The sequence below is a fragment of the Podarcis melisellensis genome (genome assembly GCF_964234715.1).
Source record: "Podarcis melisellensis genome assembly, chromosome: 1".
Classification (NCBI taxonomy): domain Eukaryota; kingdom Metazoa; phylum Chordata; class Lepidosauria; order Squamata; family Lacertidae; genus Podarcis; species Podarcis melisellensis.
The window spans coordinates 29,319,540-29,346,168 of record NC_138528.1 but is presented as its reverse complement, the minus strand read 5'-3'; the positions used below and the strand labels follow the sequence as shown (position 1 = coordinate 29,346,168).

At 45.5% G+C, this 26,629-nt stretch overlaps 2 protein-coding genes and 1 long non-coding RNA gene across 3 annotated transcripts in view; 1 reads left to right on the top strand and 2 right to left on the bottom strand.

Annotated features, from left to right (window-relative positions):
* On the bottom strand, positions 1 to 13,069 carry NGB (neuroglobin). Its single transcript, XM_081916054.1, has 4 exons — positions 11,867 to 13,069; positions 5,329 to 5,440; positions 2,153 to 2,272; positions 1 to 393 (listed from the first exon to the last, which is right to left on the bottom strand). Exons 1-4 carry the CDS (start codon positions 11,968 to 11,970, stop codon positions 247 to 249), a joined length of 483 nt encoding a protein of 160 aa, XP_081772180.1. The 5' UTR covers positions 11,971 to 13,069; the 3' UTR covers positions 1 to 246.
* Positions 9,350 to 22,216, top strand: LOC309373160. The gene is made up of 4 exons (XR_014169793.1): positions 9,350 to 10,704; positions 19,380 to 19,530; positions 20,567 to 20,717; positions 21,247 to 22,216. It is a non-coding gene; the product is annotated as an uncharacterized lncRNA (long non-coding RNA).
* POMT2 (protein O-mannosyltransferase 2) overlaps positions 20,605 to 26,629 on the bottom strand; it is a 43,397-nt gene continuing 37,372 nt past the window's right edge. The window contains exon 22 of the mRNA XM_081911058.1: positions 20,605 to 20,648. Within this exon, the coding sequence (XP_081767184.1) occupies positions 20,624 to 20,648 (25 nt within the window). The 3' untranslated portion in view covers positions 20,605 to 20,623. The remainder of the gene's footprint in view (positions 20,649 to 26,629) is intronic.

Sequence of the window (26,629 nt, the reverse complement as noted above, 5' to 3'; positions counted from 1 at the left end):
TGCAGTTGGCGTTTCAGCTTTTAATTCTGGCTTGGCTCTCTTTTGCCCCCTGCAAACAGATACGTGGAACTGCAACACTGAAATAGGGGAGCACCATCACATTACCACAAGAAAGATGGGGAATGCAAGAGTAAAACGAGAAAGAGAGACAGAAATGTGGAGATTACTCTGAAATACACAGAGCTAGAAAGGCAAGCTTGCTTTCTCCTCGGAGCTGTTCCCCCCTCAAGCATCCTGGGTCCAGGTTTATTCCACTTTTCTGGGAACATCCCAGCCGCAGCTCATGGCTTTTACCACAATGCTGTACAGCTTGGTCCAGGCCTCACGCACATTCACATTGAAAGCGGGACCGTGGCATTTTTCCAGCATATACAGCAAGGATTCGCCCACAGCCTGCAAATCAAACAGGAGACAGCAGAATCAGCATTCGAAAAGAAGCAGCTCTTAAGGAAGGGGTGGGGGTGATTTTCTACTATCTAAAAAATGGAACTTTACTTTCAGAGTGATGGTGGAGGAACACGCCCTCCAGGTTCCAAGTACCTTATTTTTTGCACCATAACACTCACTTTTTTCCTCCTAGAAAGTAAGGGGAAATGTCTGTGCGTGCTATGGAGGGAATGCCTACGGGTGGCGGGGGGATCTGCTGCAGTCGTGCGCAGAGGATCCATGGTTCCCCTTCCTTCCCTCCTCTGTGGCTCGCTTTGAAACAGCAAAGCGGGAGAAGAGCCGCTGAGTGGGGAGGAGAGAGGGACAGAGAGCCTGCTTCTTTAAAGAAGCAAAGCGGGAGAGGAGAGGAGCCGCTTACACGAGTGTAAGCGGCTCCTGTCCGGTTGGTTCCTTTAAAGCAAGCAGGCTCTCTGTCCCCCTCTCCTCCCCACTCAGCTCGCTAAATAGCAGCAAAGTTTTTCAGCTCGCTAAGCCGGGGATGAGCGGGGAGGAGGCAGAAAAACAGAGCCTGCTTGCTTTAAAGGAGCAAAGCGGGAGAGGAGAGGAGCCTTCTCTCCTTATACCCCTCTTCTTCATTATTAGCAGCATCCTTCTCCACCCACCCTACGCATGCTCCTTGTCCCTTGAGTGCTTTTCCTTCCCTCCCCACCCAGTGTTGCCTGGGGCCGCAGTGGTGAAAAAACATGGTTACAAAGCATGGATCCACATGGATCCTCAGGATTTTTGCATTGTGCTACTCCAAACTCACTGTCAGATCACATGTCTGTGGCCACAACATGAACCACAAAAATCATACATCCACCGTTTCATTTAGAATATTTTTTTTCTTGTTTTCCTCCTCTAAAAACTATGTGCGTGTTATGGTCAGGTGCGTGTTATAGAGCGAAAAATACGGTAATCCTCTCAGTTTGGCTCTTACTGGCGCTGTCAACCATTATTTATCCCCAGTCTGCCTAACAATAGACTACCTTGCTTTTTACTTCTCTGCCTCAGAGGAACTTGCAAGTTTTGTTTGGAGCTGGAGCCTGAGCTGAGTAATGGCTAATGAATTTTTCAGAAAGCTAATCTCATCTAGTCTGTAAATCTCCTCCAGGATTTACGACTATCTCAACTGCAGACGTCGTTGCTCTTCTGTCACCCCAACTTTCCCTCTGCCATGCACCCCTCTCCTTCATCCACCCAGGTCTAAAACAGCTCAGAAGTCTGCTCACTTATTTTGTGACTTATTCAGAGTATGTGACTCTCCCCTCTTAACTCTCTCCACTGGTTTCCCATCCACTCTGGGATCCTGAGCAAGCTTTTTGTCCTCTCAAAACCCTCCATGGCCTTGTTCCTCCTCCTCAACTTGTACAGTGGTACCTCGGGTTAAGTACTTAATTCGTTCTGGAGGTCTGTTCTTAACCTGAAACTGTTCTTAACCTGAAGCACCACTTTAGCTAATGAGGCCTCCTGCTGCTGCTGTGCCACCGGAGCCCGATTTCTGTTCTTATCCTGAAGCAAAGTTCTTAACCTGAAGCACTATTTCTGGCTTAGTGGAGTGTGTAACCTGAAGCGTATGTAACCTGAAGCATACATAACCTGAGGTACCACTGTACTGATTTCCCAACATGTCCCTTCCTGCAACACAAACCTGGAAAGCTGAGGGAAGAATTAAAAGCAAGTCAACAGTGCCACAGATACATCTCAAAACGAAAAGGCTCCTTACCGAAAAAGACTCCACCTTCACACCAACTGCCTGGTGTTTCTTACCCAGGTTGGCAAGGTATTCTTCCAGGCACTGCAAGTTCTCCAAATGAGTCACGGCTGCATCTATTACCAGCATTACCTACCAAGCAGACAGAACGACAAACAGGACAATCTGGTGTGTCCTTGTGGAAGTAAAGGCACTCTAAAAGCCTTCTGCAAATGTTATAGGAGACTCTGAAAGGCTTGTTCTGGATATCTCCATAAGCCTAAGAGCTTGGGTCAAGATGAAAGGGCATGCTTGAAGAAAATCTGTATTTAAACACCATTTATATCTATCTGTTACACCAATCCTGCCATTTAGGGCCTCCAGCAAATGTTACAAAACCCTTATGCAGAAAGCATGTGTGCGCAAGGAAAACCTGGAAACCAAACCCAAATCACCTGTTTGTGGATCTCCCATACACTTACCTCTTCTAATAGCGTTTACACACGTTGAAAAGCTACAACAGCCAGTGTGGCCTGCTGAAACAGATTGGCATGGTTGTCCATGCAGTTGTCATGCATGACTCTCAAGGGACACATCATAGTGACACATTATCTGGCAGATTGGTGCTACAAGAAACCTTACTACCCAATTTTAAATTCAACCCTCCTGGCTGCTCTGCCATTCTTCCCACCTGCATGAGTTTTGATTTTGGCAGAGGGGAAATCACAGCCATATAACTAAAGCTGATTTCCTTGGTAACAAGCCCCCTTGATATGAATGGGATTTACTTCCTAATAGGTGCGTGCCCATCGGTGATTTTGTAGCCAAATTCAACAGGGAAAGTCTACCACTGGCAATTAGCTATGATAGCTAAAAATGGAGCTTCCGTACCCAGAGAGAGTATAGATCTGATTACCAATTAATGGAACAAGCAAGAAGGGATGGTTCTGCTGTGCCCTGCCTCTAAAAGTCCTTAAGGGCATCAGTTTTGGAGCAGATGAGGGTGAACTAACTGGTGTTTAATCCAGACAAAATAGAGGCAATGGGTAGTTGAGGGTTTGGTGTTAGAAGCGCTGGTGTTCTGCTTCTTTTGCACATAGTTGCACTCCTTTAAAAGTCAGCCACACAGCTTGGGAGTACTCCAAGACCCAGCCTGGCAACTGGATGATCTTGTGGCTGGAAGTACCATCTTTCAGCATGTGTGTCAGCTGCATCCTTCCCTTGAAAAGCCAGGAGTAGCCAGCTATTCATGCTGCGGTCACTTCCAGATTGGATTACTCTAATGTGCTCCATGTGGCTCAGCCTTTGTAGTTCATAAGCTTTGACTGGTCCTGAATGCAGCTGCCAGAATGTTTACAAGACCTGGCTTCAGTACAGCAACTACCAATTCATTTCTGGGCTCAATTCTAAGTGTTCATTTTAACTTTTAAAAGCCCAATTGACCTGTTACTAGAGTATCTGGAGAATTCTTTCCACCCATGTGCCTAACCTTTATGATCATCTACAGACCCTCCAAGTGTCCCTATTTTCCAAGGACAGTCCTGGATTTACAGAAGCTGTCTCGGTTTCTGATTTGATCCTGCTTTTCCTTAGGACATCTCTATTTTCATCAGAGAAATGTTGGAGGGTATGGATCTACTGAGGCTCTTGTTGGATGTCTCCTGGCCTACTTGAGTCTGAAGCCTGGCAGGTGGCTCTAAGTGACAGGGCCTTTTCAGTGTTGGGATACAGACAGTTGAACACTCTGCCAAAAGAGGCTCACCTGGTCCCATGGCTGCTTGCTTTTCAACAAAGCAGCTAAGACTTTCCTTCTTCACCAGGCTTTTTAAAGATAGTGTTTTCTAAGGCTGATCTTTGACTGCTACTGGTTTCTGCACCAACGTCATCCTCTTATTTGCTTGTCCAACAGACTGTTTGTTTCAACTAAATTTTAGCTCATCTCTTCACAGTTTGTACTCTGCCACCCTATTTCGCAGAAAGGCAGGACAAAAATGCTGAAAAATAAATAAAACCTGACTAGCCATCCTTGGGGGTAGGGGAGAGCTAGACTAAACTTGTTCTCTTCTAATCTGACAATCTAAACACCCTATCAAACCACCTCATTTATTTTATTTCTATATTTGTATTTCTTTCCTGACTTTCCAACAAAACATTGTCCAATGCAGCTAATGAAAAGAAAATTCATCAAAAGGGACAAAGTAAAACAAATTTTAAAAACATGTCATAATCAAACACCAAACACCAGGCATGCAGCAGAAAACATTCTATTAAAACCAGCCCACAGCTAGGTCGAAGCTACAAACATGAGTCTGACCAAACTGCGGGAGGCAGTGGAAGACAGAAGTGCCTGGCGTGCTCTGGTCCATGGGGTCACGAAGAGTCGGACACGACTAAACGACTAAACAACAACAACAGCTAGGTCAAAAGTCAGTCAGAAAAGAAAGGTTGCTTATACCCCTATAGGGTCCCTTGTCTCAATATTTTCTTAACACACCCTTGGGTTAAGCTCATACTTGTCCTTCCTGCTTGCTCTGCTAAGCTAAATCTAATTATTTAAATGTGATTAAACTCATTCCTAATCTAATACAGTTAATAGATTTATATTAGTTTTTAAAATGCATTTTCTGCACGCAGAAAAGTAATCAGGATAGATTCATGCACACAACTTTCCACCCCAGGTAATTTTTTTACAGGTACCTCTTAGACAACAGTGGTCCTTCATGTCATACAAGTAGTTCAGATCATCAAAACACATGGGAAGCGCTAGGCACCAATTAATATTTCCCCATTCCCTGGCAGTGTAGAATAAATAATAGCTTATTATAATTTTACTGACTTTGTGTTAAATGATACTTCTTTGAGAAGAGGATACACAAAAGGCTGTTGGGGCAGAGCAAGAGAGTTTTAGGTTGAAGCTGCATTTATTGACTGCAGTTTTTATACCAAACTTCTTCCAAGCATCTCAGGAAAATGTGTAAGGTCACCTGTATACCATTTGATCCCCTGTAAGGTAGGTCCATCTGAGAGAGAACAACTGGCCCAGATTTACTCAACAAGCTCCTTTCACCCCAAGAGCTTCATGGAAGAGTAGGGATTTGAACCCAGGCCCTAGCCAAACACACTAAGCAGGATACCCCACTGCCACTTGCCAGCATAGCCTTTGCTATAGTTAAAGACAATTACCAGAAGGACTCCTTTAAACCTCTCACCTTTCTAATGTGTTCCAGGAACTCCGGTGATGAGAGGCACTCCTGAGGAGTAGAGAACTTCCTGCAGTTGTACTGGAAAAGGGGCAAGAGGTCAGGGTCCAAATCAAAAAGCCTGAAAGACATCAACCCAACAATTATTTGGCCTTCATACAAATCGGGCAGACATCCCATCCCATCTCTCTTTCCCATCCTAATGGAACATCTTAGCTTCTGGCGAGGCCCAAGAAAGCAAGCCTGTCAGGACAGTCTCCCCTCATGCCCAGCCTGCCTTCAGGAAAACAAACCAGGTACAACAGAGGACAAGGAGTGGTACTCAACTAGGTTTTATTCCAAAAGTAGACCTACTGAAATGAATGGGCTTTAGTAATATTCATTAATCCCAATAGGTATACACGGAGTAAAACTTAGTTGATTACCACCCAGGGCATTTTTCTTCTCTCCGTAAAACTTCCCCTGTCCCTTTACAATCGGTTTCTGGGAAAGAAAAATGGAGCCGCAGCACAACTCTCAGGCACTATCTCTGTTGTCTTTTCGGTGCCTGCTGAAGATGTTCCCCTATCAACAAGCATTTCAGGTAGTAATCTTTCCCAATCTCCATCTGTATTGGACTTGTTTTAAACAAATTTTAAAATGCTTTCATTGTTTTATCACTACTTCCCAGTCACTTGAGCTCTCCCTGCAAGCACAGCCTGCTCAGGAGGGGAAGGCAATGCAAATGGAGGTCTGTCACCGCCCCATTCCCCTTGCTCATCTCATGGGGCTCTTATACTTGGAGTGGGACTGAAGCCAGTTTCTCAACTGAGCGTGCAGAAACGTCCCACTCAAATATGTGTTGAAGAAATGGGGAAGGGTCCATTCATTCCTGGTATAAACAGCAATCTCCATTTATCGTGCTGTAGCATCACACTGCTAGATCGTAGCAGTAATAGGGCTGTTTTAGAGAGGCAGAGACAGAAAGACACGCACAGAGAGAAGGATGTGTGAAGTGGCAAAGACCTGGATAGCAGAAAAATCCAAGAACATCATAAGCGTTTTGCAAGAGCACTGGAAGATCGCCAGCACCAAGCTTTTCTCTGAAAAAAAGCTGAGTTTAGCACACACCATTTACTCCACCACAGGCGCTGCAAGTTACCACCCTTGTGCAAAAGAGCATAAGATGCTTGCTACTGCAAGTGTTGAAAACATCCTCAGTTCTTCTCGTAGCAATGACTTGTTTTGTTGTCTGTTTCCAAACTGCCTTCAGTACAATCTGTTCTGCCCTTCCACGCCCCCCACCAACATATACAGTCAAAATACCCACTAGCCACAGTCTCTTAACACAACATTCAAAGGGTCTTCACCTCCAGACTGCATTGAGATTAGACTCTCTCTTCTCCATTCCCTGACACAGCCCAAAATCCACATCAGCTTTTCGTTGCCAGGTTGCATTTCACACATGCATGTCATCTCTGATGCCCTTTCAACCCTGCCTGCCTCCCTAAGCGCATCTCTCTGGTAATTCACCTCCTAGATTGACAGGAACCCTTTTTTTCTATTTATATGGTACACATCTCTCCTGACTAATAAGGATTAACGAGAATCTGTTGCAATATTGTTCCATATACCAGCCTGAATTCTGCTCTCTGCTATTCGCTGAACAATTTTATACAGTGGTATAAAACATGTAATGGTATCTAAAAGAATGGTTTGCTCCATGCAGGAACTCAAAACTCGCAATCCTTCAAAGTCAAGGTAATGCAAGAGACTGGTGTCGTCCATCAGGCAGGGGCTATAAAGCAGTTTGCAGCAAAATAAAAAATTGCAACAAAGACTTCATAATACTACCTGGCAGCACGAGGAGAATACCAGCCTACCTCAACAACATTTACAACAATCAGTAGGCTGGGCCGGTATTCTCTGCATGCTGCAGAAGGAAGGCTGAGAGTTATTAAGTAAGTAAAGAGATGAGATTTGGACCAGAGCGTTCCTCCCTCAAACTCTTAGCAGCTACGCCACAGAATGTAGACAGTCCATCATAGACAATGGTCACTGGTAGGCTTGTGCTTTGTCACTTTATCTGTTTTTTAAACAAACAACAACACATCTATGCTCATTGCAGTTGTAACATCCTATTAATAACTTTGTGTCATGCACAAGGTAGCTCTGTCACTGACTCTAGATACGGTAATTATTGAATAATCTAAACAGTACCAGCCTCACTCCATATAATTTGCTTTCCTCTATGATGAAAAATGCCTATATTCCTAACCACAGCTTTCTGGATTTTAACTAGAGGATGGTTTGAATGCATAAGAGGGTGCATTTCTGACTGCTGACTTTCCACAGAAAGGAGTATTTTCCAAAGGCTCTCTTAAAAACAAACACAGAGCCTATGTATGCAATGTTCGGCTAACCACCCCCTCTACATTCTTGTTGATACTCTCAACACACTTAAAGGGGTTAGTGAAGCAAGACATCTCTTTGGAGACACCAAGCCAACTCTTCCTCCACAAGTTTTGTTGTGTTACATATTCAATAGATAAAGTAGCCTTAATAACGATTTCCATCATATTGCACAATACAGTATAGAATTGTCTGGAAGGGTTCTAATTTCCTGGTTCCTGCTGAAAATACAGGTGCTACAATGACCATTTCAGCAATTGCTGGAAAATCATAGAATCATAGAGTTGGAAGAGACCACAAGGGCCATCGAGTCCAACCCCCTGCCAAGCAGGAAACACCATCAGAGCACTCCTGGCATATGGTTGTCAAGCCTCTGCTTAAAGACCTCCAAAGAAGGAGACTCCACCACACTCCTTGGCAGCAAATTCCACTGTCGAACAGCTCTTACTGTCAGGAAGTTCTTCCTAATGTTTAGGTGGAATCTTCTTTCTTGTAGTTTGGAACCATTGCTCCGTGTCCGCTTCTCTGGAGCAGCAGAAAACAACCTTTCTCCCTCCTCTATGTGACATCCTTTTATATATTTGAACATGGCTATCATATCACCCCTTAACCTCCTCTTCTCCAGGCTAAACATGCCCAGCTCCCTTAACCGTTCCTCATAAGGCATCGTTTCCAGGCCTTTGACCATTTTGGTTGCCCTCCTCTGGACACGTTTGCTGATTTTAAATTACATACCTTAGTTAACAATTTTACATTTGAACTCTTGAAGAACCCATGTGAACACAATTCAGCCCTGCTAACCTGTCGCTTTCTCATTTGTCTACTCCTTCTGAAGCTTTGTGCATCCCTTCCAAACTTTTAAGCACCCTCTGAAAATTTTGTCTTCGTATTCATTATTGCATTTGGCCCAGAGAAACAAAGTTCACCCTGTCCCCAAAAAGGCCACTTTGCATATCCCCCCAATGTTCTCCTCTTTCTTTCTTTCTTTCTTTCTTTCTTTCTTTCTTTCTTTCTTTCTCTCTCTCTCTCTCTCTCTCTCTCTCTCTCTCTCTCTCTCTCTCTCACACTAGTGTTTGTCACCCACCTGAGCCCTGAAACAACACCAAGTCCAAGTCATTGTGGAAAAGGCAAATGGTGACTTGACCAACACAGATCCTGCAGCCATTTGTAGTATCAGCACACACACACACACACACACACACACACACACACACACACACAAACCCTTAGTAGAAAAGAAAGAAGCTTTGCTTCCATTTGTCACTGCCAATAGTCAACCCCACCCCTGAAAAATTACTAAAGAATAATTTATCTTCCCACAGGAGAAATCTCATAAACAGAGCAGAGAATTCCCAGAAGCTGTTTGCACACCACTTTAAAGGATACCTTACCTACATTGCATTGTCCATTTTATATTACCAGCTCCACCCATCCATATTCTACACAGGGAGCTGGAGTTGACTGTGTTGGACTCGCTGGCAGAGGAAGAGGAGTGCGGGAGGAGCACACCGTCCCTGACAGTGAAATACTGGTGGGGTGCCATCGCGGCTGCCCCCCTTCCCGTGCTGAGCACCACGCCCCCAGGACGCATGCCAGCCCCGCCCCCACCTGCTCTCCCCCCCCCCCCAGTGCAGGAGCATGAAGCTCTGCCACTGGTTGGACTTTGATTCTTGGAAACTAAAACCTAACAGTCCTGAAGTCAGACAAAGCAAGTGGAATTTCAATGGACAGGCTGCCATCCACCACACACAAGCAGCAGATAAACAGTTCTGTTCTCTGTGTAGGAGAAGGGATCATAGCTCAGGGGTAGAGCATACTGAAGGCTGGAGTTTCAATTTATTATGTCTGCAATTAAAAAGAACAGAGGATCAGATAGGAGGTGATGTGAGAGACCTCTGCTCGAGATCCTGGACAGCCACTGCCAGTCACGTGTCGACAAGTACACAAATGATCTGACCTTGTATGAAAGGCAAATCTAGGGGAGCACAACAGGTTTGGTCACACCAGGGGCAAAGCTTCTGGGGCACCGCAACTATGACATCTAACAGAAGGCGAGGGGACACCGGATTTTGGCATTGCAAAGGGCACCCCTGATATTTGAGGTTCCAAGATCTGTCACTTGTATAGGGCAGCTTCTTAGGTTCCAAATCCCATTCTTCACACTATAGACTCTCCTCAGTCCATGTTGAGCAAGCCACGCTTACCTGCCTCGGTTTTCCTGTCTATACAATGGAAACTTAAAGAGTGGCTGGGAGCAGGTGGGTGAACATTGGCTGCAGAGCAGCCTCTGTACAAACCCCTCTGTGAATGGAGAAATAAAGTTTGTTGCTTGCTATAAAATCAAGCATGGCCTTCCAGAGGCTCAAAGCCTTTGTCCTATCTGCGTCTCCCAGCTTTGTACTCCTCAGCTTCAGGGTTAATGGCAGGCACCCGGGCACTCAGCTGTTCTCTCGCATGCACCATTTCCTCTGCCCTGGGACTGATCCCGGAATGAATCAAGCCTCTCCCCAAGGGCCAGGCCTGGCCTTGGCTCCCGTGACTGCCATGTCACATGCAATTAGGAAGCCGCTCTGATACACTCTGCAGAGCTGAGGACTGTGGAGCTACTCCCTGATTGAGGGAAAACTCTCATCTCTGCCACAACTGCAAGAAGATATCAAAGGGAAGACTTAGAGCTCACACAACCTTCTTCCTGTGTTCTTGGTCTGTCTTTTTAAACAGCTTGCTGGCCTTTAATCCTCATGGAGTTTCATATGAAAATCACATCAATACTTGCACCCTTCGAACCCATAGAGGTGCTATGTTGCCCAAGCTTACGCCAAAGTAAGCCTTCGCAGGACTGCACAAGCTCTTTTCTCTGTCTGGACTCATCTAACGCTTCATTTTCTGAAATGAAAAAAGTCCTGCTGGAACTCAAGCCTGTCTAGGAGTCCCCTCTTTCTGTCCCAGAAGCCTTGCAGCACAAGCCTATATGTGTCTGGGACTTACATTCAGGTAAGCTCATACAGAATTGCCACCTTAACTATTCATCACATATTTACATGGGTTTGTTGTGACTGACTGGTGTTTATTAAAAGGCGCTGTGCACATGCTCGGTGGCACTTGTTACTTTGCATATTCTAGGAATACTCTAGGGAACTGAAAGCAAATATTAGCAACAAGCTCTAGCTCAGGTCAAGTCTTGGTGTCTCTGGGGGTAAAATGTAAGAAAGAGAAATTATTTAATTAACCTAATTCAATGCCTTTTTATTTATATTAAATCTAGACTTCAGTATTCTTTCTAAATAATGTTAAATACTGTCTAGACTTTTGTCTTCTATTTATTTTATTTTATACAGCTCATTCCCCTCCCCACATATGTATATACTTTTGTTTGTGGTTTAAAATTTTATTTATACTGGGGGGGTTAGAGAAGATGGAGGCCCGTCTCCCTCATTAGAAACTAACTGAAACCAGCCCTGCACTTCTGGGACAAGAAGAGCCCCAGCACAGAGGTGTGTATGCCACCTGCATGTAGTCTCTTCTCAAGCCCAGGCACCGACATGAAACAGTGATATATAAATGGTTTTAAAAAACAACAACAACCCCAAGCTAATTTAGAAAGAGAGGCACTTTACTTCACCTATTATTACACTTTGGCTGCACAGGAAAACATTTCCATGTTGGAAGCAAGTCTGTCACCTGTGTCATATATAAATCACCTGCAAATAACCAAGCAGGTCTACACTCGCATAACCAATACACGCGATCTGCCCGCTTCCCCGCCACCACTTCAGACTTCCCACCCCTGTGATGTGTGAAGCGGACCAAACCCCTGCTAGAAGGAGCTCGCTCGTTCCCAGTAGAGATTCACCACCAACAAAGCTAAGCATGGAGACTCTGGGAATATGGAGCGTAAAGATCGTGGCGGAGAAGGTGGAACAAAGTTTCTCACCGGAGTCTTTCAAGCTGTGAAACCAAGTTGGGTCAAGACGGTCTGCTTTCCAAAGGACCGTCTCCACTTTCAGGCGTCGTGGAGACACACCTGGCTCTTTGATTCTCCCGGGCAGATCCTCGATTCCCCCTTGCAATCTTCCTCCTTTAAGGCATCTGGCCTCGCACGTGCTCCCTCCAAGCGAGCCCAGCCCAGCCTGCCCCTCTCCCTTCTCCCCCTTACCTGGTAAACAAGACCAAGCCGTGCTCGATGGGGCTGCTGTTCACTTTCTCCCAGCTCTCTCGGATCAGCTTCTGGTCCGCGCTGGAAAGTCCGTCGCTCTCCATTTTCCCGGAGAGGCGCAACTGGAGGCGCAGCGCCGCTTGGAGAGCAGGAGACGCAGCCGCCGCCGCCGCCCCCTCCCGGACGCGCGGCGAGGCTGGCTGTGCGCTCCGAGCAACAGGTGGCGGCCCGGATCCCGCGGCGATCCCAGGCTCGATCCGCTGGCGAGGCACTTCAGATCGCCCTTGCGCTCGAGACTTGCGCTCCCATGGCGGGATCGGTTGCGCCAGGCAGAAGCGCCGAGTCCGCGCCTTGGCTACTTACTCCTTAGGGCGCCGCGTGGTTGGCTTGAGGAAGATCCCCTCGCCTAGCCTGAAGAGGACTCCGAGTGCCCCAGGGCGACGCCATACCGTTGCTCGCAGCAGCCGCAGAGAGGGTGGGATCCTGCCTTCCTCAATCCCGGGTCTGATCTCCGAGGGCCAACTCTGGCCTCGCCTCGCCGCCTCCTCGCCGCGGCAGCACCTTCCCAGCTCCCAGCAGGAAGATCAAGGCAAGAGAAGCTCTTAAAGGGGCAGCGCCCAACTCAGGCTCCGACATTGCCAGCCTCCCACCTTTAAGTCAAGGGAATCCACCTTTCCCCCAGCCCCCACTCTGTGGTTTTAACAAGTCCGAAACACGTAAGTGAAGCTTCCTACATCCCTGCCAAGAGAAGGCTCGAAGTCCTTCAGGAGTCTAAAGGGCATGTTCACAAGTTCAGCTTCCACTGGTACAAGCATCCTAGTGTTTTGATGCATGCTGCTATTTTTGAATCAAGGCTGCAGTCCAGCCATGTTTACTCACAAGTATGTGGATAGGACAGCGCTTCTCAGGCACGCATATTTCCGCACGGTGACAAACTACCCAGTATGTTGTGATCAATAAACTTTAATCTCTCTCCTGCAGTCAAAAAGGTCTTGGAAATATTGCAGAAATATCTCCTTCCAATATTTTGGACAGAAAGATTTTGATATGCAAGTTGAAGAACTCCAAATGAAAAAGATGTCATCAAAACCTTGAACACTAGTCACACTTCAAAGCTGAACCTGACCCCCAAAAATCAAATTATTCTATGGATGTATGTAACCACAGCTGCCCGAATTCTGGGGAGGACAAAGTACCATCATGAGAAGGATGGCACCTTAAAATATTAGAATATATAGAACTTGCCAGCATGACAAATAAATTAAGAAATAAAGATGGCTGACAAAAAGTATGCAGCAGTAGAGGTTATAACATGGGATAATATAATGAAAACAACTTAGTAGAGTAAGAAAACACAGTTGAAAAGATAGCTGTTAAGAAACCAAGGAAAGAGTGGAAAGAGTGGAAGGGGAGTAAAAGCGAAGGTTTATGAGAGTCAAATAAATTGGAGGAATACTGTTGCTACCCTGCAACCAGTACTGCCTCAGCACCTCTGAACACTAAAGCTTTTTTTAAAAAAATAATAATTCCCCTTCCAATGGCTAAAGAAAATCTTATTTTTGTCCACGTAATCCATACATAATTATAAGGTGCTGATTTCCTGAATCAGGAGGGATGGGACTAGTTCAACTTTATGATTCTGAGCAGTGCTTTTTTTCTGGGAGGATGCAGGGGTACACATACCACGAAACAGTTCGTGAATCTAACGGGAGAAGAATGAATTTTGTTTTTTTAAAAAATAGTTTCTTCTCTAGCACGGTGAATCGTCAGTTCTGTTGCTACCCCAATGGCGGCATCATTTCCTGTCACGGTGTTTCCTGAGTCTCAGACGGAAGCGAGCGTTTAATGTGTGAAGTAGGAATTGGAATCTAGCACAGTGATAGGTCAATTTTGTTGTTACAATCTCCAGTGGCGGCTTAATTTCCTTTCCCTGTGATTTTCTTGAGTCAAAATGAGACTACCCCCAAACATTTTTTTTAAAGGAAAAAAGCACTGATTCTATGCACTGACCTGTATATAGTGTTGCAGCATAGCCTGACACTTAACAGTGGGACAAACAGCTCCAATGTTTGGGGGCTAAAGAGAACAGTTTGTACAGCCTGGATTTGGCCATAGCCAGGGCATTGTTTCCTTCAGAGGAGAGGAATGCTGCATTGGAAAAATGGGGAAACACAACTAAGGTGATTCAGAATACATTATGCATCTTATCTACTTTCCAGTTGGTTTACAGAAACCAGGAGTATAAAACAAATAGTACCATCTCATGCTAGGCAGGAGATCTCTTTGCTGTTGGCTAAAGAATTCTTTTTAAAAAAAATAATAATTGCAAGTAGCTCTAACTGGAGAAAAATGCAACACATAAGTGAAGTGCCTAGCAACAGAACAAAGGCTTGAAACCAGTTCGCCCAGTACCCAGACTGCTTTTCCAAAGTATTTGACAATGCTTTTTTCAGTGTTGTCCACTCCCTCCAATATTTTCAACATAACATTTAAAGCTAAAGTGTCCTCAGGCTGCCGATCACTGCTAGCCAGCCTCTTACAGCTAATCCTCTGGATGCATGAACAGGACTTCAAACCTTCAAATTACTTAGCCTTGAGTAGGCCCAACAATACTACTGAATCTTTTTTTAAATGCTTTTGCTGCTGGAATGAGAAGAGAAAAGCCTTCTCTTCTGCAGCCCCATTCTTCACCTGTTTTCACCTTCACCCCCAGGTCCATGCCTCCTCCTCCTTTTGGGCAACCCACTCCTTGCACACAGCTCAACTCCAATGTAACCTCTTGCATCTTTCTCTTGCATCTTCCTTCTTCCACACATTGCAACTACCAGGCACCTTCCACCCAATTAGGAAGCCACCATCTCCAATCCTTCTGTACCCTTCCTTTCATCTTTACCTCAATTCTCTTTCTGCCTTTTCTCTTTTTTGCATCCCCCCCTTCTTTGGACCCACATTCACCCCACCCCCTTTCTTTCCCCTTCCTTTTTTGAGAGTCCCCTTTGCACACAGACCAGTCACATTTCTGCGCCTCCTTTCCTCTCCTGTTCTGCAGTCCCCTTTGCACACCCACCCACTCCATGACAATACATGTTTAAGACAAACAGACTCTTCAGTGCAAGCCTGTCAGTTGCCTTGTTCAGTCACAGTTAAGTTCAGTTGATGGATGTTGTACATATGTGGGTGGTGGTCTGCTTCTTCATAAAATTTCCACTCTAAATTACAACACCGAATCTAGAACTTCACATTGAAGTAAACACCAGGAGTGAAATGCATTGTGTGAGGGTACTATGGAACATTTGAGGTTCTGCATCCTTCATCTCTCTCATACGAGGTAGCTGAAGAATAATAATGATGATTACTATCATTTTATTATTTATACCCACCCATGGGATGCGGGTGGCGCTGTGGTCTAAACCACAGAGCCTAGGGCTTGCTGATCAGAAGGTTGGTGGTTTGAATCCCCGCGACGAGGTGAGCTCCCATTGCTCGGTCCCTGCTCCTGCCAACCTAGCAGTTCAAAAGCACGTCAAAGTGCAAGTAGATCAATGGGTACCACTCCGCTGGGAAGGTAAACGGCTTTTCCATGCACTGCTCTGGTTTGCCAGAAGCGGCTTAATCATGCCACATGACCCGGAAGCTGTCTGCGGATAAACGCCGGCTCCCTCGGCCAGTAAAGCAAGATGAGCACCGCAACCCGAGTCGTCTGCGACTGGACCTAATGGTCAGGGGTCCCTTTACCTTTACCCACCCATCTGGAATGGAAGCAGGAGAAATTTGAGTACAGCAAGGAGGAGGGGGCACAGACACATTCCCCTTTATTTTGCCCAATGCAACACTTGCTCCTTCACAGCAAATGCCCCTTCAACACCACTGACTTCCACCTGCCTCCACCCCAATTCCACACCATCTCCAGAATCCCCCCACCCCCATTCCTAGAGTCCTAAAAGTGTCCTATCCAGCAGTGGAGCACACGCCTGCGCTGCCTGGGGTGGGCATGTTCCTGAGGGGCATGGGGCGCTCCTGAGGAGGGCAGAGCACAGAGGGTGCCCTCCCAGGCATGGGATAGCTGCTTGGGTGCACGGAGTGGCGTGCGCACCCTGCAGCCGGGGGCGAAGCAAGCTGATGGCGGACATTCAGCACGCCGCCAGCCCAATACTCCCAAGCCTCCCCCAGCTATCAAAATGAAGGGGGAAGTGGGATGCTGCCAGCAAAGTGGCGCAGCTCCCCCCCTTCCCCCGAAGGCTTGGGGTTGGCTTGAGAGTTGCGGGCAGGTGGTGTGCCAAATGCCACCCCCTCAGCGATGACAACTGGGGTGGATCACCCCCACCTTCCTCTGCCTCTGGTCCGTTCCCTGGCTTTTTTCTGGCCCACGTAAGACCACTGGATAGTTAGCCTTGGTGAAGACTTGACGTTTTCATCCCCAAAAAGGTTTTTGAGTTTTTGCTGAAATGAGGCTGCATTTTAATGTTGTATTTTAATCTTGTTTTTAAAGTTGTATTTCAATCAATTGTTTTATATCTGGTGTTAGCCGCCCTGAGCCTGGTCTTGGCTGGGGAGGGCGGGGTATAAATAAAATTTATTATTATTATTTTTTTATTATTATTACCTTCTACACTATCTTCTATATTCTCTTTCATTCCTCCAAATGCCACCTTTACACCCAGCCATCTCCAACTTTCTCTTCCCCAATTCCTCCTTTCTTTTCCCTATAGTTACCAGCAGACTAAAGGTGTCACACACGAGACCCTTCTCATCCCCTTCCCCATACATTCCCTCCAGTCATTCACTACAGGCAATATTCCTCTCCTTCTTCCCCTGCCTTTAGAACCTTGGGAAACAGCCAATGAAAGCCATGCGATGGGAGACGAGTGCAAGTAGAGTACGTATGGTACAGAGACGTTTTTGGAGCCCACATGGCCTAATGCTGTTGCAAGAGAGACCCTCTTTTACAAGACAGTTGCTTTGTTCTCTGGCTGAGAGGAACAACACGTACTGCCAATGTAGTAGTAACATCTTTTTTTAAAAAAAGATGCCTCCCTTACCATGACATCCCCCAGCCCCTCCAGGGCCGGCTAAACTAGTGGACTGTTTTGTGTTTTATTTTATGGGTCTGATTTTATGTTCTATTTGCTTTTCCTTAAACAAACCTCCCTTCATTGTTTAAGATTGCTGTTTTGCCCCAAGTTATGAAAAAGCCTCAGGTTTGCCAGTGGATCTTATGACTGCTTGCTTATGACACCCATGGGCTATAACATTCCTAAGAGGGGAACACTGAAGTTGGAAAGGAATCCTGTATTAAACTTTTTTTTTTTAATGGACGAACAGACATCATATTAGTTTGGGACTCTGCTTGTGTGTTCCCTTGCCTTTCTTCTACATGAAAGAGAGGTAGCAGCAAACCGAAGGTGAAGCAGTGTGTTTAGAAAACTCAGGCGCTGATTCTGTTAAAGCTGGAGCCAGGGCCGTATTAAGCATATGCGGCGCTGGGGTGCAAAGATCTGCCCGATGCCCCTAGGTGATCTGTGCACTCCTATTCGTTGGGTTTTGTTGCTGCCATTGGTGCACGGCAGATCCCGTCCGGAGATGTTTCCTCTGCTGCCGCTTGCATTCCCTGTCGTTCTGCGCTGGCACCCCACGTTGGGCGGCACTAGGAGCATGCGCCGACAGCGGAAAAGCCAGCAAAGGAACCCGCAGCTTGGTGCATGCAACAGGATGTGTCACGCAGTGCCCACATTATACGGCGCTCCGGGCGTGACCGAAACAGTTGGCCACCATGCAGCTGGGGCAAGAGCTGACAGCACAGCGGAGCAGAGAGGTGGCTCGGCGCGAGTTCGGGAGTGAGCATTGGAGCCCGGGGAAGAGCCACCCGCAGTGCTCTGATGGGCTCTGCTCCACTCAGCTGTCGGAGGCTCTTCCCTGGACTCCAATGCTCGGCCCCAGACTCTAGGCCTGGCGCCCCTGAGAGCCCAGCACCCGTGCACCCCTAGCACCAACGGTTAAGATAGCCCTGGCTGGAGCAGCCTCACAGCTTAAGGTCCTGATCCATTAGCACGACCACACACCTGTAGACATGGGTGTAGCCAGGGGGGAGGGGCAGCTGCCCCCCTAAATCAATAAACCTCAATACATAACTGAGGTTCTGCCCCCTCCCCCAAACAAAAATCCTGCCTATGCCCATGCCTGTAGAGTTAAGGTTCAGAACTGGTTATGACTGAATAAGCCCACCAGCAAGCAATTCTGGACACAACATTATTATCTAGGTCATTATATTGTTTTTTAAAAGCTTATGGGCTTGAGAGAAGGGCATGTATCAGATTTCCATTTAGGTAAAATTCATTGTGTAGTGAATTTTAATTGCTATGGGAGAGGATTTATGTCTCAAAAAGTGGGCCAAAAATATAGAATAAAATAAATAAACCCCAGTGCAATCATTGTGTGGGTACTCTACATGCCTGGAAGATATAAATGGGAACATTACAACACATTTAATTTAAGGCAAACAGAACCCATTGTACAAGGCAAAGCAAGCATTTAATAATGGCTTTTAAACTACATCAAATCTATTCAAAGCTCTCAGCTTCTATCATTAAGATTAAGTGAAAGCTCTTACTTTAAAATGTTCTGTTGCTCCAGGCACCAGGGATGCAGCTTTAGAAAGAGGAAGCAATGAGGCAAAAATAGTTAAACAAAAAGAAAGACTGGAAAAAAATTCAGAGAAAGAGAATCATATTTGCAAAAGTTATGTTAAAAATCTTGCAAACTCCTGCATGGAAGTGTATTGGTTTTACCAAGACAAATGTGCCATTTTAAAACCTAGTTGCATCAGAGTTTACATTATTCTCAGTTGATGCAGACCAAAAAATTCTTGAGCCTGCCCACATCAAATGTATATGAAAAGGTGCAGTTACAGAAACCACATGGCATTCTTTGCCAACTTGGTCCCCTATAGATTTTTTCGGACTACAACTCTCATTGTTCCAAGGCAGGTCACCTGTGCTAGCTGAGACTGATGGGAGTTGTAGTCAAAACATCTGGAGGACACCAAGTTGGGGAAGGCTGAAACAAGGAATTTGACTAGCTGTAATGCCATTACATATTTATTAGAGTAAGACCATTTTGTTTTTCCATTGGGTTTTCCATTAAGTTTTGTACTCTAACCTGTTTTAATTGGCCAGCTTGGTGCTGCTTCAGTTTAACATTTAATTGTTGCTTGTTTTATTGTATCTTGTAGGATGTTAGCTACCTTGAGCACTCCTTTGTTAAATGAAAAGGTGGTCGGTCTGTCTGTCTGTCTGTCTGTCGTTACTTCTCTTTCTTTGCATTGTCAGATTTCAAAGCCATTCTCAGTTCCAAGAACCAAGGTAGTCAACTATTGGCTACTCTCTCTCTCTCATCAGATTATTTTAAAGGGCTGTTTATTTAGACTGTGTACACATTAGCAGCTTAAAACACAGCTAGGTTGTTATTTTTCTCAGTTCAGATTGAATTTGGCTTGGGGAAAACATAAAAAACCCAGTTTTTCATACGAAACATCAGGATAGGTATGGATTGTGACTAACATCGCTTCTCCAACCACTGGTGGGAGCAAGCTGGATGCAGAGTAAACAGGACCGTGCACACAGCCTTATTCAAACTTCTGTACCACGGCACCTTCCCAAGGGCTCAAGGTGGGTAATTCAGAAATAAAACAGAGCAGAATCAGTAAGCACAAAATATCCACTTAGGCTTCCTAATTATAATGGAAGTTGGAATGCATTCTGAAGGCAGCATGTTCCCATTTCATATGCAAATAGAAGCTTGACCCCATATATATTTACAAGAGGGTCAACAGCCTCTCAAGTTATCTAGTGAAGCACAGTGCTTTAGTATCAAAAATGACAGTCTGAGTGGAAAATTTCATACAGAGTAAGAGCAACCAGTCGGTAGAGCATGAGACTCTTAATCTCAGGGTCAAGAGTTTGAGCTCCACGTTGGGCAAAAGATTCCTGTGTATTGTATGTACTTTTGTAACCCAGAAACCATTATTAAAAGCCATTTAACATCTCTCTCTCTCTCTCTCTATCTATCTATCTATCTATCTATCTATCTATCTATCTATATACACATATTTACACTCTCACACACACAAGATTCCTGCAATGAAGGAAGTGGGACTTGATGACCCTTGTAGTGCCTTGAATTGTGAATGGAGCACAAACATTTAAATGGCTCCATTTCCCTACAGCAAAACTATTATTTTCATTACAAGCCAGCAGCTGGCTTTGAAAAGCTTTTGATCTCTATTATTTACAAACAGGAAATGAGAAGTTCCAACAGATATCCACATCATTTACGATTGTATCTGGAGTCTGGGATCAGGTCAGTAGCTCAAATGGCCACCTAGATAAATTTTAGGTTTTTAATTCAAAACCTAACAGCTGAGGCACTTCTCTTCTTCCTGCACAAGGGACTTTATAATTGGTCCCCATAACAGCCCTGTGAAATAGGATTGGTACTAAGTGAGGAAGGCACCTACAAAACCTCTTGCATACTGTGGCAGATTCACACATTCCCTCTCACTCTTTACAAAAAAAAAAAAAGCTCAAATTTAAATGACAAAATATACTCTTGGCACCATCACTTGGAAATACTGTAGTGCATACATATTTCAAGGGGTCAATTTCTCAACAGTAAACTAATCAACTGATCCAATTTTCTTTTCAGGAACATCTCACCAGAATATGTTGTGCCATTCCTATGTGCTCTAGTTGCAGATGTCATTCACATTTGGGCAGAATATTGAGAGCTGGGGAAAACATTGAAATAACGTCAGTGTCCCTCCACTCAAAACAGATTGCATCTTGGAAGAGATGAGGTGGGTGAGAGGAGTGTTATAACTATTTGTTTCCATGCCTGGGGCAGACTTCAGTTCCGCTACCCCAAAAGTTATGGACAGTTGCGCGTCTTTAAGGCACAAAATCAAAGTTCTCACTGCTCAGATGGACTGCTCCTGTTTGGTGCTGTTGTGTAGAGGCACCCCATTGGCTACTGCTGTCCCATATCTGGTCTCCAATTTCTCCTCTGACAGTGTTATTTATTGGCTCAATGTGCTTTGCTGTGCTAGGCTGCCAGGGAAAGGGTCGGTGAGAAGCTACAAGACTAAGAACAAGCAGATATCTGGCTTTTCCTCTTCCAGCCTGAAAATGGGACAGATTTACAGGTATTTCATACACCTGAGAGCAGGGGAAAGGAACATAACCCTATGAAAATAAATGGCAACATATTATGTGATTTCCAATGGCCATTTTGTGTCCCTCTCCAAGCTGGGTCTAGGGTAGATACTACAGAGTCTCACCTCCCTTGGGGTGTCCAGTCTTTTATCATTCTTCTGTCCTTCTCTTAAGGCCTACAATGAGAGTATGCCCTACACAGGATGTGAAGCACAAAATGGCCTATAATAAAAGTTCTCTGATCTCTTTGATGGACATTTCACCTACAAGACCATAAGCAGAGACGATCAAACAAACCTCCTGCAAATGGCATTGGCTCAAGTCAGCATCTTCCTTCCCTCTCAAAGATTGCCAGCCCCTAAGCATTTGTAGCAGATTTCCAGGTCACACCTTGTAGATCCTGGCGAGTGGCAAGCGTACACCACCACCTGAACCACCCACATCACAATACTTTACAGTGTGTAATTACAAATTACCGGGGCATTAAATTAAAATCCTTCGTGCAGAACGGCAGCTTTACAAATCTGATCAAGCTTAATTTCTAAGGGTTTCATCTATTTTCTATCTGCTTTGTGTTCATTTTTGGGGGGTTGCCAAATGCAAAGTCAAGGAGGCATGGTCTGCAAATAGATTAGAAGCTGGTCAAGGTATGTGTGAACCTCGCAAGACATCCTTGGACCAGGCACAGATCAGTGCAGCTGCAGGATGTTGGAGCTGGCATATTCTCTCATCCTCACAGGATACATGCCAGAAGCAGCCAAATCCAAAGCAGCACCTTATCCTCTGCAAGTGCCAAGCAAGGTGCCACTGTTTCAGACTTGGCAGTTATTCCATGCAAAGTGGCAGTGTGTTGGCTGGGTAGGCACAACCTCAAGTTGGAGGAGAAGGGGGCGGGGTGGCTAGGGACACAAAGCATCAGGGAAGAAGCCAGATGCTCCGGGCCATATGTGGGCCATCCATGTCTGGAGGTACAAGTCTCTTAGTCTTTTTTATTCAAAGGATGGATAGGTAACAGTCAGCCTTACCTGCAGTGTACTTTGTGCCCTGGCAGTTGGAGCACTGAGGTTGCCGGTCTTTCCTTTGGATCTCGAAACATGGGTTTTAGGCTGGTAGCAAAGCTAGAAACCACTTACTGTACTTTTGCAAGCAGCTATGGCAACTGTCTATTTATATGATCAATTAACCTGTGAACTCACCTTAGCTTGCAAGCTGCTCGCCCATTTAAGATTTAAATCAGAAACTGGAGTGAGTTGCAAGATAGTCCACATCCCAGGGCAAGGTTTGGGGCTTTTGGCTAGTCTTTATTTCATTCTGGAATATATGATAATGTAAGCAAGAGAGAGACACAGTAGCCCAAGAATGACCAACAAGCTTCTACATAAGATGGTAAGACAATTTGAGCAGGGTCTTTTCTTTTTCTTTTTTTACTGTCTGTAGAGCATTTAGCTTTTTTAGCTGTTTGTCAAGCACACAGGTGTTGACCTCAGGTATATAATATTACTACCTTGGGTCCAGCAACGTCGAGATATGCCTGCCTTACTCACTCACTCGAGGTTTATAAACTGGACTTCTGTGAGTACAGGAAGTGTAAGTATCATCCCAGCAAGTGTGAACAGATATAACTCTCATATGAAGAGATCTTGCAAAAGCTAGTACTAAGGAGTGGGGTTATGATTCATTAGATCTCCAAGGCTGGCGGGCTATATAGGTGTTACTTCAGGAAGCACAAATGCAGCTATTTGTGAAGTCATGACGAAGTTGGCCACAGAAGCTCTCTCCCAGTTGCTGCGCTGAGCAACATCCTTCATAACTTCGGCTCTTTGCTCTTTTCTGAGCCTGCTCTCCTAATGGCTCTGCCTACATAGCAGTAGCCAGTGCTTTTTTCCTGAGGGTACGCATACCCCTAAACATTTTGTGAATCTAACAGAAGAAACTATTAAGAACAAAGTTTCTTCTCTAGCACAGTGAATCGTCAGTTCCATTGCTACCCCCGATGGCGGCCTCATTTCCTGTCACGGTGATTCCTGAGTCTGACAGAAGCAAGCGTTTAATGTGTGAAGGAGTTGGACTCTAGCACTGTGATTGGTCAGTTTCATTGTTACCACCTCCGATGGCGGCTTCATTTCCTTTCCTGGTGTTTCCTGAGTCTCAGATGGAAGTGAGTGTTTAATGTGTGAAGCAGTGTGGAATGTGGATGTGTGATGTTTTACAGAGGAATTGGGAAGGCACACAACCTCTTGCCAATGTGGAGGTTACTGTGAGCTGTCAGCTGTGTAATATGAGGTAATGCATCTTCTATGTACTTTTGTCCATTTACTGTATTTATTTTCCCCGATTTGAACTATAAAAGGGTGATTTTCTTGAGTCAAAATGAGAGTACCCCTAATGAACTCTGGGATGAGTCACTCAGCAAATAATAAAGATCATTCTCTTAGACTTCTACCCTGAACTAGGAATCCTCTTTGCATGGTGGTGGAATGCCTGACCAATGAATTATTAAAAAGGGACATACATGCAAAAGGAACATTTCACTTTAAGGGGGAACGAACTTGAACTTTTACATGGAGGCCTCAGGCCAGCTGTTAAGTGCACTGGGCAAGGCGAGGACACTGCACCGCTGTGCAAAGAGTCCTCAGAACCCAGGTGACAACAGCATGAAATCCCCTCCAGGCAAAATTAGATATTGGAAAAGATGCAGGTCTTTCTCTTCCCTCTCCTCAGTTCTGCCTGAAGAGATACTACTCTTCATGTATCCTACCCCAACAGACAATCAATGTGAGGCAGGGCCAGGGAAACACACAGCCAAACGAAATTAGCATAATGCAGGGTTTAGCTGATGTAGTGCCCTCCAGACGTTGCCAGACTACAACGCCCATCAACCCATCAGCAGAGACGATGGGAGGTGCAGTCCAACATCTGGAGGCCACCTTGGTCACCCTGACTTAATGGCACATTTTACCAGGAAGATGGGAGAAGCTCGTCTTCTTTCAATGTCTTGTTCTACTCTAAGAAATTTCTCAGCTAGGGCCATGCCACTTTGACAGATGCCCCTTGACTGTCACACTTTAGTTTCATTTTGGGGTGTGGGAGCACAACCAGGAAGACTTCAGATCTGCCACTTAAAAGCTCCATGCAGTGGCATTTCCATTTCATATTCGAAAAGGGAGAGATAATGCCTCTCCTCCCTCTTATAAACAAGTCTGCCAAGCTCCAGATAAAAAAAAAAAAAGCAATAGCCAGAAACAAACCCACGCAGCAGGAGGGTCAAGGCTGAGAGCCGATTAGACCTTCAGGGCAGCATGCAGCATCACCCAGGAGATGACAGATGAGCACGTTGCCAGGCACACAAGTGCCAGAGGAGCTTGACAGCCCCAGTCTCTCTCTCCGCTGCATATAGAGCAGACTTGCTCCCTGCTAGTCTGGTGTCAGAGGAGTTTCTATGGCTGCCGTTGTACTGACAGGATGAGGGTGACCTAAAGGGAATTGTCATAAGCAAAGCAAACACCTCTCTTGTCCCACCTTTCAGTGAGCATTCAAGCAGGCAATGCAACCTGCAGACATTGTGGAAGGGTCTCAGAACACACTTGCATGCTCCAAAACCTTCCAGCATCTTGGAACCTATGACAGCATCACCCCCAAATGGCTTGTTACGTAACCTTATCTGACTTCGTGCTAAACAGGCTAATGGAACAAGGCCTCAGCCTGGGCGCTTTACCAGGCTTCACCTCGGAATATGCAAAGTAGGATTTTGATACACTGGACTTTCTCCTGCTACGGAACACTAGACTCCCAGCCTCCAAAGCTGATGCCAAGTCATGGTATCAGATACTTCTAGGCATGTATTGTTCGTTCATTACAGTTTGGCGAAGCTAGGCCATTTGCATTAACACCTGTAGTGGTAACCTGGTTACTGGTAGAATCCCACACCTGCTTTCTATTGTAAGGTTCAGTCCACATTCCACAATCTGGGGAAAGTTAAGCTCACCACAGCACACTCTTATGTAACAGCATAAGCCTATGTATATTTGCTTGGAAGTAAGTGCCAATTTAATTCAATGGAGCTTACTCCTAGCACAAGATTGTACTGTAAGGCTGCATTCCTAAATCCACTCACAAGAATGTAAACATAACTGAACCAAGAGGGGCTTAATTTCAAGCAAACTTAATTCAGATTGCTCTGCTTGGCTGCAGTCCTATGCATACTTACCTGGCAAGTAGAATTAATAGTGGGATTTAGCAGTAAACAAGCATAGGATTGCGTCCTAAAAAGAACACCTCTCGCTAGCTTTGGACACATGTAAGAAAACTGTAGAGATAAGTATTCTACATTTCAACAATGAACATTTCAATCAGAATGTTGTAGTTTAGCATACTGTTAGGAGTTGGTGGGTGCTAGACACCCTAAATTCCTGGGTCTAATAGGTCTTAGAACTTAATCAATGTTTGGAGTATTACAACTGGGAAATAAGCCAGAACCTGTGTATTAGACTCATGAGCCAGAGCTGCACTAACCTGTGTGCTGGACAATGCTAATTCTGTGGAATCAGCATGTTTTAAGGGCCAATTCAGCCAAGCTGGCTTCTGTGTAAGGTGACAACTTTGGGCTGAGCCATTAGGAGGATACAAAGCATCAAAGGGAGCACTGTGTGAGACGGCAAAATGAGTGGGGCCTTTCAAAATGAGTGAAGTGAGTTAGAAGCTTGGGGAGGAGTTATGTGACAGGGGAGCAGAAAGGAGACAGGGCACAATGACTCATGTCTGTTTGGATCCTAGGATGCATCTATGGGAGAAGAAAGACCCTCTTCAGAGTGTAATGCTGGAAATCCTTTCATCGTAGGCTCAGGTTGCCTCACCTGGCCTTGTGGGTGGGCCAGCCCTGGTTATGGCCAGTAATCTGGCCACTGCTTTTTGAACCAGCTGAATTTTCCAAGTTGTCTGCAAGGGCACCCCATGTAGAACACTTTGAAATAACCCAATCTGTAAGTTACCAAAGCATGGAGTACCATGGCCAAGTTATCCCTGTTCAAAAGGGGCTGTAGGTGGTGAACCAGCTGTAGCTGGAAATAGGCATTCCTAGCTAATGGACTTGCTCTAACTCAACTCAACTCTGCCCATATCTGAGCCATTTTGTCCCTAAAGTGCCTTGCAAATTGCTACAGCAGGGTGCTGTTGCAGACAGGCTGAGAACAAGAAACCACTTATAAATTGTGTTCTTGTCACTATGACTACGGACAAGTCTACCTCTACATGAGCCTTCCTAATCTGATGCCTTCCAGATCTTGTTGGACCACATCACTGAGGCCAAGAGTGGGGTTTCGTCATCTGAGCAGCCCAGGAGCTCCATACACACTGCCCAGGCTTGTGACCCAGGGAGCTCACTTTGGTGCTGCTGATGCAGCCGTTTGACTTCACCCCCAGAGGCACACTCCGTTGTCTCTCAAGACAGATGGATGCCAACAACAAAAACAATTCCCTTCATCCCTGACTATTAGCCATGCATGCTGGGGGGCTGCAGTCCAAAACATCTCAAGGGCACTAGGTTGGGGAAGGCTGTTCT

Coding starts and splice junctions, on each gene's coding strand:
- NGB (XM_081916054.1), bottom strand. CDS start 11,970: ATGGAGAGCGACGGACTTTCCAGCGCGGACCAGAAGCTGATCCGAGAG. Junction 5,441..11,866: donor GGCTTGGTCTTGTTTACCAG/GTAAGGGGGAGA, acceptor GATGTCTTTCAG/GCTTTTTGATTTGGACCCTG. Junction 2,273..5,328: donor TCCTGGAACACATTAGAAAG/GTGAGAGGTTTA, acceptor TCTGCTTGGTAG/GTAATGCTGGTAATAGATGC.